At 40.9% G+C, this 12,856-nt stretch overlaps 2 protein-coding genes across 2 annotated transcripts; both read left to right on the top strand.

Annotated features, from left to right (window-relative positions):
* The first annotated feature begins 1,541 nt into the window (after positions 1–1,541).
* On the top strand, positions 1,542–9,766 carry LOC121949706 (titin-like). The gene is made up of 4 exons (XM_042495433.1): positions 1,542–1,668; positions 2,428–2,542; positions 2,955–9,221; positions 9,399–9,766. Exons 1-4 carry the CDS (start codon positions 1,645–1,647, stop codon positions 9,431–9,433), a joined length of 6,441 nt encoding a protein of 2,146 aa, XP_042351367.1. The 5' UTR covers positions 1,542–1,644; the 3' UTR covers positions 9,434–9,766.
* Positions 9,767–10,633: 867 nt separating this feature from the next.
* On the top strand, positions 10,634–12,850 carry LOC121950041 (calcium and integrin-binding protein 1-like). The gene is made up of 7 exons (XM_042495956.1): positions 10,634–10,790; positions 11,588–11,622; positions 11,728–11,827; positions 11,977–12,130; positions 12,211–12,329; positions 12,435–12,523; positions 12,624–12,850. Exons 1-7 carry the CDS (start codon positions 10,740–10,742, stop codon positions 12,643–12,645), a joined length of 570 nt encoding a protein of 189 aa, XP_042351890.1. The 5' UTR covers positions 10,634–10,739; the 3' UTR covers positions 12,646–12,850.
* The last annotated feature ends 6 nt before the right edge of the window (positions 12,851–12,856 follow it).

Here is a 12,856-nt window from a genome sequence, read left to right as displayed (position 1 = left end):
GGTTGGTAAGTAGTATTGATTAGAAACAGAATACTTTGCAACTGATATTGTTAAAATACAATTTTCAAGATACTTGAGTATGCTCTTATGCTTCTTTGTAGGCTTTGGGAAATATTTTACTTTTTAATCCACAACATTTATTTATCTGTTTTATTTACTTTGAACACTCAAATTAATTATACAATCAACAAATAAATGATGAGTAATTTTAGATTAAAGTACTCAGCAGTATATAAATAATTTAAGCACTCTCTTCTGCATGTGATCAAACAAAATGTGCTGCTTGAATGACACAGAGGACCCAAAACTTGCATTTTTCATCAGTGATATCACATCATTTTTGAGGGCTTTAATGCATGAATGAAAATATACAATATTAGATGTGGGACTTTAAAAAAATATATCATTAAGTCAATTATTTTTATTATCTTTTTTAAAAATATGGATGCAGCCTATTAAGATCAGAGGATCTTTAGAAAACATTCTGGGCTGAAGCCTTGGACACTGAGGCCTAACAAGGCCACTTCAGCCAACATATTTACAGAAAAGGCAAGGTTACATCCTTAACATATTGCTGAACATCAATGCAGATGCTATGCCCTCATACCAATTAAAATAGATGTTGAGTGTTTTTAAACCTTTATCTAATGGTGGAAGAGGTATTTAAATAATTTACTGTGCCTCAGTAACACTGGTGATCCCACACTACTCACTTACAAGTAAAAGCCCCACAATCACATAATAAAAATGCAAACGTATTATCAGCAAAATGTACTCAAAATATCAAAAGTAGAAATATTTGTTTGCAAGAATGGGCCCTGTCAGCGTCATATCATTATATTATATTATATTATTATTATGTATTATATATGTACTATTATAACTGATGCATTCAACACGCAAACAGCATTTTAATGTTATAGCTGGTTGAGGTGGAGCTAATTTAAAAGGATTTTTATACCTCTGGGTAGTTGATTCTATGACACAATATTCAATTTTACATACTGATCACGTTTTGATCAGATTTTGATCTTAAAAGTAGCCTTTCATGTAGCTGTCAGATAAATGTAGTGGAGTATAAAGTATAATATTTTCCTCTGAAATGTGGTGGACTAGAAATGTAAAGTAGTATAAAATGAAAAGTTTTAATTCCATCATTGCCTTCACCTAATAAAACTGACCATTTGTTTAAAAGGGCTCTTCTCTTGTTCACTTATAAGTGCTCATAAATAACCCATCCGACCTCCATAACACACACACACACACACACACACACACACACACACACACACACACAAAGCTATTTAGAGTATATCTAAAAACTGTCAAGCCATATGGTAAAACCCCTGTAACTGGAATAGTATGTTTGCAATATTTTACTGTTGAGCAACTGTCCAGTTTATCCTGGCTGACCCATGAAGGCTCAACTAACTTTAAAAGAATGAGCAGCTGGCCAATCAGCCGTGGTGGTTATTTCAGTCTCTGCATGCTTTTGGAGATAAAGCAGGCAGTGATTGGCAGAGTTGTGAATGTGTGTCACAGAGTTTGGGGGCTCATCACAGTCGTTGCAACTGAGTATCTGAATTTGCTGGATTTTGAATTCACGCTGACTTTCTCATAAATAAATAAGGACAAGCGGGAGAAATGATGGAAGACAGCAACAACAAAGTAAGTAAAGTTGTGTTTGAAAAACTAGGCTAGTGATCATCTTAAAAGTTATCGAACTATAGTAAAGAAATAGAGAGCCATTAGCTTTCCATTAACATTTTGTCATTCTTGTTTCTTTCTAAGGGAAAAAGGTTTAACCTGTAAGACAGCTTTAAGAGTGAGATAATGATAGAGGTGTATCTCTTTGGTAGACCAGATGGCAGTTGTCCGCCATGCCTCTAGTTATTTTTAACACCATCAACAGTTTCTGTTACCAGCACATCACACTTACTATGATAGTCTACATGCTAGCTTGTTTAACACACTAAAGTTAGTCATGCTAAATTTCTATTACAATGCAATATGTATAGCATTTTCTTTACTTGAATAGATTAGACTTCACCAAGATGAGAAGAAGGACAACAGAAAAGTAAAATGGCTTGAAAGTATAAGTCAAAATCAAACAAACAAAATAAAAAATGTTAATTATGTGTGGCTTAGTTATACGAGGGCCTAGAAGATTAATTAAACAGAATAAAGTATAGTTCGAGTCATATGTAGCTTAAAGTATATTAATAAATAAAGAAAACATAGACAGTTCATGTTGCATCAGAAATATGTCTCAAGAGTCTGGGTGTATAGCAACTTTTACATGTTTTTTTTCACTAAACATACAGTCTTAGAAAAAAAAGGGTGGGGGACAAACAAGTTTCCCTGATTATTTTAAACTGGTCTCTGTTTTTATTTTCTCTGACAGTTTTGTTCCATTCTCTGTTGTAGGCAGGGAAGAAAGCAGGAGATAAAGCTCACACTCTAAATATAAGTGTGACACCAAATACTGATGCAGATCTCACAGCAAATGACTCCCAGTCACCTCTTACAGCCATTGTCCAAGGTTTGTCATGCATTCATATGATCTTAGTCTAGATAGTGCACATAATGACTGTCATTCAAATTTCAATTCAGTCATATTTAAGTTCATAAAATTGCAAATAAACATATTTGTCAGGAACAAACAGTATAAGACTCAAAATAAGAGTGTAATTAAATAATCTAAGCTTATTTAAACATTCAAATTTTGGAGACTTACCTCTTCTGGTGGTGTTATTAATGTGTGATACAGTTGGAAGTCGTATAAGTTTATTTTTTTACTCGTATCCTAGACTGTTTATTTAGCTTGTAACTCAAATACATTTTAAAAACCATACAGATCAATTCTGCACCGTCTGCCTATGCACAGGGATCCCATCAAATGTTCTACTTTTTTGATGGATTTTTTTGTTGTTTTTTTCCCCCCGATATACCAGGTCAACCTGCGGCTTCTGCAGAGGGAGGAGAACACAATCCTGAGGTCCAGCCTGGCCCTACTGCAGATAAGGAAAATGCTGTTAAGCCAAACCTCCAGATAACTTTTAACACATTTACTGTCAAGAATGGGGAAGATCTGAAAGTAGAGATCCCAGTGGCTGGGCACCCAGCACCAAAGATTGAGTGGAAAAGAGATGGCCAGCCAGTCAAAGAGACATCAAGGCTAGAGGTTTCAAATACACCATCTTTAGCAGTTCTTCATATCAGACATGCTGCCAGGGAGCACTCTGGTCAATACACCATTACAGCAAGCAACAGCGCTGGGAAATATACAGGAGAAATCACTGTGGTTGTTCTTGAAAAGCCTGACCCACCCACGGGACCTGTGAAGATCGATGAGATCAGTTCTGACTACGCTACCATCTCCTGGAAGCCACCAGAATACACAGGAGGCTGTCAGCTAGACAACTACGTAGTGGAGAAACGAGACACCCTCAGTACAGAATGGCAGACTGTGTCAGCGACAACAGTGAGAACCACAATCAAAGTCACTAAACTGAAGACAGGAAGCGAATACCAGTTCAGAGTGTTTGCAGAAAATAGATATGGAAAGAGTATTGCAATCACCTCTCCTATTGTAACTGCACAATATCCTTTTAGTGTGCCCACTGCTCCTGGCACCCCCTTTGTGTCCACAGTGACAAAATACAGCATGGTGGTTGAATGGGAGCCCCCAGCCAAAGATGGAGGCAGCCCCATCATCGGCTATCACCTTGAACGCAAAGAGAAGAACAGTATTTTATGGACCAAGCTGAACAAACTTGTCATACCTGATGCTCGCTTTAAAACAAGTGGTCTGGAGGAAGGCATTCAGTATGAATTCAGAGTTTTTGCTGAGAATATTGCTGGACTCAGTCCATCTAGCAAGACATCTGAATGTTACGTTGCAAGAGACCCCTGTGCTCCACCTGGTAAACCCGAAGCTGTTGTCATCACCAGAGAGAACGTCACACTTCAGTGGGCAAAACCTACATATGACGGTGGAAGCAACATTACAGGATATGTTGTTGAAAAGCGGGAGCTACCTGATGGCAGATGGATGAAGGCAAACTTCACCAACGTGATTGAGAATCAATTCACAGTCACAGGTCTGACAGGAGGCCAAGGTTATGAGTTTAGAGTAACTGCTAAGAACGGTGCTGGTGTTTGGAGCACACCTTCAGAAAATCTAACTATCATTGCTCAGGATGTTATTGAAGGACCCACAGTGTTCATTGATCCTAAATTTAAGACTACTACCGTTGTTCAGGCTGGTGAGACATTCGTTATTGATGCTGACTACTTTGGGAAGCCCCTCCCTGCACTAACATGGCTGAAGGATGGAAAAGAAATTGACAAAGCTACGCCAAGAATGGAGATCAAAAACACATTGACTCATACAACTCTGACCGTCAGGGACTGTGCAAGGGTGGACGGGGGGCGCTTTGTCTTGAGCCTCAGTAACATTGGTGGAACTACATCTATATCTGTTAATGTGAAAGTCCTGGATAGACCTGGTCCTCCAGATGGACCTCTGAAGGTGAAAGTTATTAGTGCAGAAAAGTGTAATCTTCACTGGAACCCTCCTTTAAGTGATGGCGGTGCCAGTATTTCCCACTACATCATTGAAAAAAGGGAGACCAGCCGTGTTACATGGACAGGGGTTGAGCCTCATGTCGAAGCTGTCAGTTACAAAGTGACAAAATTGGTGCCTGGTAAAGAGTACATATTCAGAATTGCTGCCGTGAATAAATTTGGTGTTGGTGAATTTCTGGAATCAGACCCCTTCATTGCACAAAACCCTTTTACAACACCTGGCACACCATCTATCCCTACAGCCAGCGCTGTCACTGGTGATTCTGTAGTGCTTTCATGGGAAAGGCCTGAGAGTGATGGCGGTTCAGAGATTGAAGGCTACATCGTGGAGAAATGTGACAAAGAAGGTGTCAGGTGGACAAAATGCAACAGGAGAAGACTAAATGACTTGCGTTTCCGATGCACAGGGCTCACGGAGGGTCATTACTATCAGTTTAGAGTACTGGCAGAGAATGCTGCTGGTGTGGGTGCTCCCAGTGAGCCAAGTGAGTATGTAAAGATATGTGAAGCCACTTACCCACCTGGTCCCCCTACCAACCCCAAGGTGACAGATTATTCCGGCAGCACTGTGTCTCTGACCTGGTCCAAGCCAATCTATGATGGCGGAGCAGCCATCAGTGGATTTGTAGTTGAGATAAAAGAAGCAGCAGAAGACGAGTGGATCACATGTACACCAAGCTCAGGTGTAGAGGACACAAGCTACACTGTGAAGAGACTGAGAGAAAATGCAAAGTACAATTTTCGTATACGTGCGATGAATGCTGCTGGAGTTGGAGAGCATGTGGATCTACCTGAATCTGTGGTAGCTGCTGAAAAACTGGAGGCACCTGAGATTGAGTTGGACTCTACCTTAAGGAAGATTGTCAGTGTTCGAGCCTGTTCCACATTACGTCTCCTTGTCAATATCAGAGGAAGGCCAGAGCCGGAGGTTAAATGGTCAAAGGAAGGCGGCACTGTCAGTGAGCGTGCTCAAATTGAGGTAACAAACTCCCACACAGAGTTAGTGATCGAGAATGTCAATAGAAATGACACAGGAAAATATGTGGTGACTGCTGAGAACTGCAGTGGCTCTAAAACAGCATTCATCAATGTCAGAGTGTTGGACTCTCCAAGTGCACCAACCAACTTAGAGGTAAAGGATGTAAAGAGGGACTCTGTGTCCATCTCCTGGGAAGCGCCCATCATCGACGGAGGAGCAAAGATTTCGCATTATGTCGTAGAAAAGCGTGAAGAGGCCAGGAAGGCATTCACAAGCGTCTGTAGCAACTGTGTAAGAAACTCATACAAGATTGACAATCTCCAGGAAGGGAGCTTCTATTATTTCCGTGTCCTGGCTGTGAATGAGTTTGGCAGCGGACTCCCGGCAGAGACTACTGACGCTGTTAAAGTGTCTGAGGCTCCTCTGCCTCCTGGCAAAATCATACTCAGCGATGTCACTGGCAATAGTGCAAGACTCTCTTGGGAGAAGCCTGGCCATGATGGTGGAAGCAAAATCACATGTTATATTGTAGAAATGCAGGCAAAGGGAGATGACACATGGGCAATGTGCTCAGAGAGTAAAGCACTGGAAGTGACTATTAGTGGGTTGGCAAAAGGAAAGGAGTATTTCTTCAGAGTGAGTGCAGTGAATGAAAAGGGAAAAAGTGAACCAAAATCCCTTTTGGCACCTGTTACAGTAAAGGACAACAGTGCTGTGCCCGTTATTAATTTGCTCTCCAACACATTCACTGTGAAGGCAGGAAATGATTTAAAGATTGATGTTCCATTTAAGGGTGTGCCGCCGCCAGCAGTAGCCTGGAAGAAAGACGGCAACTTGCTTAAAGAGACAAGCAGGGTAAATGTGCACACATCTGACACATCATCTCAGATCATAATCAAGGATGCAACCAGATTAGACGTTGGTCCGTATGAAGTGACTCTGACCAACTTGAGTGGTACCACATCCGCTGAAATCTTCGTGAATGTTTTTGAAAGACCTGGACCACCATGCGACTTCAAAGTGGATGAAGTGAGTGCTGATTTTATGTCTTTGTCATGGCAGGCCCCTAATTATACTGGCGGATGTGAAATCAGTAATTATGTTGTTGAGAAGAGAGATACAGGCAGCACAATGTGGCAGACCGTGTCTGCCACAGTTGCCAGAACATCGATCAAGGTTTCCCGTCTCACACAGGGCACTGAATACCAGTTTCGTATTGCTGCAGAGAATCGCTATGGAAAAAGCCAATTTGTTGAGTCTGAACCTGTAGTTGCCCAGTATCCCTTTAAGCCCCCTGGCCCGCCAACCAATCTCCATGTTGTTAGTGTCTCAAAGTCCGTCATGGTGGTTGCATGGAGCAAGCCAGACAGTGATGGTGGCAGCTCTATTATTGGATACCATATTGAATGCAAAGATCAGAGCAGTATTTTGTGGCAAAAGTTAAACAGAAGCCCAGTAACTGAGAACCAGTTCAAGGTAACAAGCGTTGAAGAGGGACTCATATATGAGTTCCGGGTCTGTGCTGAGAACATGGCTGGTGTTGGACCATGCAGTAAAGCATCTGAGCCTGTCGCGGCAAGAGACCAGTGTGATCCCCCACACAACCTCACAGTCACCAATATAACTAACAGCTCAGTTTCACTGTCCTGGGACAAACCAGAATATGATGGCGGGGCAAAAATAACCGGGTACATTGTAGAGCGCAAGGAGCTGCCAGACAGCTGCTGGCTTAAGTGCAACTTCACCAACTTACTGGACACCTTTCTGGAAGTGACTGGCCTCACAGAAGGTGAACAGTATGATTTTCGTGTGACTGCAAAGAATGCAGCTGAGCTCTTCAGCGCGCCCTCTGAGACCACCAGGCCTGTGACAGTGCAGCATGATGTAGAGCCTCCCAAAATTATCATGGAGGACAGATTTAGACAGGTGGTTGTTGTCAAGGCAGGAGAGCTCCTGAGAATAGATGCTGACATCTCTGGCCGCCCCAACCCTACAGTGTTTTGGTTGAAGAATGGTAGAAATATCGGCACCAAGGGAAGGGTTGAGATAACCATAACAAAGACACATACCTCTCTAATCATCAGAGAAAGTGTCAGGAAAGACTCTGGACAGTATATTTTGACCCTACAGAGTTCAGGTGGTACCACGTCTAAGGCTGTCACCTGCAAGGTCCTGGACAGGCCTGGCCCACCTGCGGGACCTCTGGAAGTGTCTGGACTCTCAGCAGAGAAATGCACCCTGTCATGGGGACCTCCTCATGAGACTGGCGGTGCAGAGATTATGCACTACATTGTTGAGAAGTGTGAAACCAGCCGTGTAGCCTGGACCCTTGTGTACGGCGACATGATGGCAACTACCTGCAAAATAACCAAGTTACTCAAAGGGAATGAATACCTGTTCAGGGTGAGAGCAGTAAACAAATATGGGGAAGGTGAGACTTTGGAAAGCGAGCCCATCAAGGCCATGGATCCCTTTACTATCCCATCTGCCCCGACTGATGTTGAGGTCACAAGTGCAACCAGTGAGACCATGACTATCTGCTGGAAGAGACCCGCCTCTGATGGCGGCAGCCGCATCAGTGGTTACATCATTGAGAGGAGGGACAAGCTGGGTGTCCGCTGGGTTTGCATTAACAAGAAGCCTGTTTATGACCTACGATTCAAAGCGTCCGGGCTGCACGAGGGATCTGAGTATGAATTCAGAGTCTTTGCTGAAAATGCTGCTGGACTCAGTGAACCCAGTCTCCCATGCCCACTCACTCTGGCAGAGGATCCAAAATTTCTCCCCTCACCTCCTGCAAAACCCACGGTAATTGATTCATCCAGATCTGCCATCACTCTGTCATGGAACAAGCCGCTGTTTGATGGTGGAGCAGCGGTAACAGGGTACAAAGTTGAATTCAGGAAATCATCTAATGAAGATTGGACTGTTGGTGTTCATAAAACAGATAGAACAGAGTTTACAGTAACTGGACTCACATCAGGGGCAGAATATGTTTTTATCGTCAGATCCATAAACAAGATTGGCGTTAGTGAGCCCAGTCCTGAAACAGATCCTGCGGTGGCCATGGATAGAGAGGAGGAGCCCAGGTTTGATGTAAGCACAGAAATGAGGAAAACCCTGCTTGTTAAAGACAGCAGCTCCTTCACTTTGACCGTGCCTTTCACAGGCAAACCTGTTCCTAGTGTGACATGGGACAAAGCAGATGTTGATCTGAGGGTCAGAGGACTGATCAACACCAGCAACTCCGTCACCTCTATCACAGTGGAGGGGGCAACACGTGATGACTCCGGAAAATACATAGTAAAACTGCAAAACGTTGCCGGATCTGCCTCTTTGACGCTGAGTGTGAGGGTTTTGGATTCACCTGGTCCACCAACTCACATCACAGTAAAAGATGTGACCAAGAGCTCTGCCACTGTCACCTGGGACATCCCTGAGAATGAGGGAGGAGCCCCTGTCAAGAACTACCTAGTAGATATACGAGACATCAGCCGGAAAGGGTGGACAAGACTCACGGACAAATGCCGCAGACTGTCCTACAGGGTGTCCGACCTGGAGGAGGGAGGAATCTACTTCTTTAGAGTCACCGGTGAAAATGAGTATGGGACTGGCGTTCCAGCTGAGACCAAGGAGGGAACAAAAATGACAGGTACAATCTGTGAGGAGTAAACACAAAATAATTGTTTAATGAAGTATAAAACTACTAACAATCATAAAAATTATGCACATGCAAATCTTTATGTACATGTAAAATCTTCTTTTACTTTTTGCACATAATTCTATTTCCTGCATTAAGAGTCTTAATATTTTCTTTTATATTTTTCAGATAGGACAGACTGGGAAACAAATCAAGGAGCTTAACTTGTCTTCTCTCTGGAGTTGAATCTCCTCATGTTCCTGTCAAGATCCTCATCTATTTCTGATCTTCATACAGTGTTGTTCAGACAAATCAATTAGCAAATGCTCTGCAAATTAATGCATTACCAGAAGCTGAGGCTTTGTAGATATATGAATCTGTTTTTCTTTCTCTTTTTTTAATGTTTGTATACTTGTAAGCCTTTTTAATGGTAGATTTTTTGTTAACAGAATACAAAATGCATTAATGTGCCTGATTATGTTTGTTTATGGTTAAAAAAACAATGATGACAAATCATGATATTTTTTGTTGCAAAGCTATAATAAACTGGAGATGTTTAGAACAGTTATTAGAGTTTTACTTTGTATTTGTTATAAGAAGTTATACACTATTAACACTAGATGGCATGAAGACATTAATAAACAAGAAACAATTAATAAGATAATTCAATTTAAAAAAAACAACAACAACCCATAAACAAATAAAAGCACAGAAAAAGCAGATAAGACAGATTTACTGTTGTACTGAAAAATTTGAAGAAAAAGACTGGAACTTCAATTGTGTATTTCCATTTTGAATGTAGTTCATACAGGCTAATAGTAAAAAGCATAACTACTAGTCAGTTGTTAAGAAAATTAGGCTACTATCAGCCTTTGAGGCCAGTGGGTTTACTGCCACTCAGGAGGAGCAAGACATGCTGTGTGAGACAGGTGAAATTGATTATGAGGCTATTTTTTTTGTCTTACTGGCTTCCCTATAAAGACATACATTTTAGTATACTGACTTTCATTGATGTTGAATAACTATTTTAAATGCACTATCTTTACTGGAACATTTTTATAGTATGGTACACTGAAGTAGAGTAGTTAAAGGATAGGGTAGTGGCACTTTTGTCATCCAGGATCCTTTTTTGATGTCATTCCCTATTTTTTTTTTTTTTTTTTGCCTTGTTTCTTGTCACCTCTCAGCTGCTACTTTTGAATGAAGGCAAAACAAAAACAAAAAAAATTAGAGAATTTTATCGGTGGCACTCTGAGAGTCAGTCTTTTTTCTTTTAACACTGGGTCAAAATAAAGATACGGTAGGATGGAAACGTTATAAACGCACAGGTGAGCCACAGTTGTCACCTGTTGCGTTTTGTCACAATAAGCAGCTATTTGCATGTACGTCACTATGGAAACCGTTACGTAACGAAATACAGGAAATCTAGCCAGATACCGGAAGTAAGCGATGTACGGCCAACTTGTTGTCAGATAGTTTGGTGCGTAACTCTTTACAACAAAAGTAAACTTTCGAGTCGAAATTTTCAATATGGGCACCACAGCAAGTCAACTTGGGAAGGACTTACTCTCAGAATATCAAGTGAGTGCCCAAAGCAAATCCTCGAAAAACAAATATTATATCGTAATGGTGTTAATGTGGCTAAAGTTGAGAACAGTTGTTTTTCGCCCCGTAATAACCAAAGATTTCGCAATTTAGCTATCTTAGCTTAACGGTTTAAGGCAAAATAAAACGATTAGAGCCTTGTTATCATAAGTTCACTTTGATTTACTTGCGATCTCTATTTCCTACAACATTAAACTAAACATAATGCTAATGTACGCGTTATTGAGCTGTTACTGTCATCCGACTTATCAGTATGATAAAAGCTACTGTTGCTAATATCACTAGTCAGACCATAGATGATATAAAGGAAGCTAGACTTTTAAATGTATTCCGGCGTGGAAAAAATGAATTGTTTCCGTTCAATCTGTGAATTGTTATTGTAAGGGATTGTTCGTTATTTATGGGAGGGAGAGGATGCTGCAAAACAGGGGAGGCACTGCAAGCAATTTTATTTATTTAAGCACTGGGGAGGGAGTCGTTTTTCCTGATTTGGCTTAAGGGAGGGACATTCAACTTTAAACGGTCGTATTTTGTATTTATTCTATATACCCTCATAACCCTAAAATCCACAAGTGGGTTTTGAAGGCATGTTTTCTTAGAATATGTGAAATATTGTTATTTATGGTATAGGGAGGGTCATGCATTTTCCTTCGGTCACTCAGGGGGGCTCAAGGAAAAATATTTGTAGCTCTGTAGAGGGTCATGATATATTTAAAAAGAACCAAGTTTAATAATAAAATACTGTATCTTATAATGCTCACTTCTGCTTTCAGGAGCTGACTTTCTTGACAAAACAAGAAATTCTTCTGTAAGCTGCACGTCACATCATAACAGTTACCAGTTTTAAAAAGCATTGAAATCAATCCTGGAGTGTGTTTTGCAATCCATAAGCTTCTTTTCTGTGTGTGTTTAGCGCTCACAAGAGATTCACTGAACTGCTGACAAAAGATGAGAAAGACCTTCCAAATGTCAGAGTACCAATGGAGAGGATTCTCACTCTGCCAGAGCTCAAGGTGAGAGGTTATTCGATAATAAAACAGAGGAAATGTGGTGTTTTGTGGACTGCTTAGTTCTCATAGCATGACTAGGATTGTCATGTACTTTGTATGTTGTTTCAAGTACTTATAAACAGCACTGACCCTTGTACTTGTTCCCGTCACAGTCCAACCCTTTCAGGAAAAGAATCTGCCATGTTTTCTCAACATCTGATCAGAAAGATGGAGGCCTCACATTTGAGGACTTTCTGGATCTCTTGAGTGCCTTCAGCGACTCTGCTACACTGGAAATTAAATCCCACTATGCATTCCGTATATTTGGTAAGTACGCCGATAAAAAGTGAGCTGGTTATTAATGATAAAGCTGTTAACCTGTCTAATAAACATATTGATATTTTCAGACTTTGACGATGATGGAACTCTTGACTGTGGTGATCTGGAGAAGCTGGTAAACTGCCTGACGGGTGAGACAGACGACACAAGACTAACCCCTGAAGAAATGCGACAGCTCATCAACAATGTGAGTTTACTGATGCTCTAAAGATAAAGAGAAGCACACTCGATGGTTAAAACAGATTGGATGTGTCAATGGCCTTGACAGTTGTTTCCTTTGTATGATTTTTAGATTCTTGAAGAGTCCGACATTGACAAAGATGGAACCGTGAACCTCTCAGAGTTTCAGCATGTCATCTCAAGGTCGCCAGATTTTGTCAGGTAACTAAGAATCTTTTTGCCTTTATCACCAATATGTACTTTAATGAACACAATTTTGTTTGCTCATAACTGCTGTTGTTGTATTTTGATTTCGCCACAGTTCTTTCAAGATTGTGCTGTGAAGACCTCCAGCAGGCTTTGAATACGCACCACCCTTTAACATTCATATGGTGCTTATTTTCAGTTAGAAAATTTTAGATATTTGCCTTAACTTAATTTACCTCTGGATTTTACTGCCTTAACTATTTTATGCATTGTTTGTGAAATATAAAAACCTGTGATTTTTTTAATTTCTAAGAAGAAAATTAAAAATATTTTCCAAAACTATTCATT

The sequence above is a fragment of the Plectropomus leopardus genome, chromosome 11 (assembly GCF_008729295.1).
Source record: "Plectropomus leopardus isolate mb chromosome 11, YSFRI_Pleo_2.0, whole genome shotgun sequence".
NCBI lineage: Eukaryota > Metazoa > Chordata > Actinopteri > Perciformes > Serranidae > Plectropomus > Plectropomus leopardus.
This window is presented reverse-complemented; position numbering and strand designations above follow the sequence as displayed.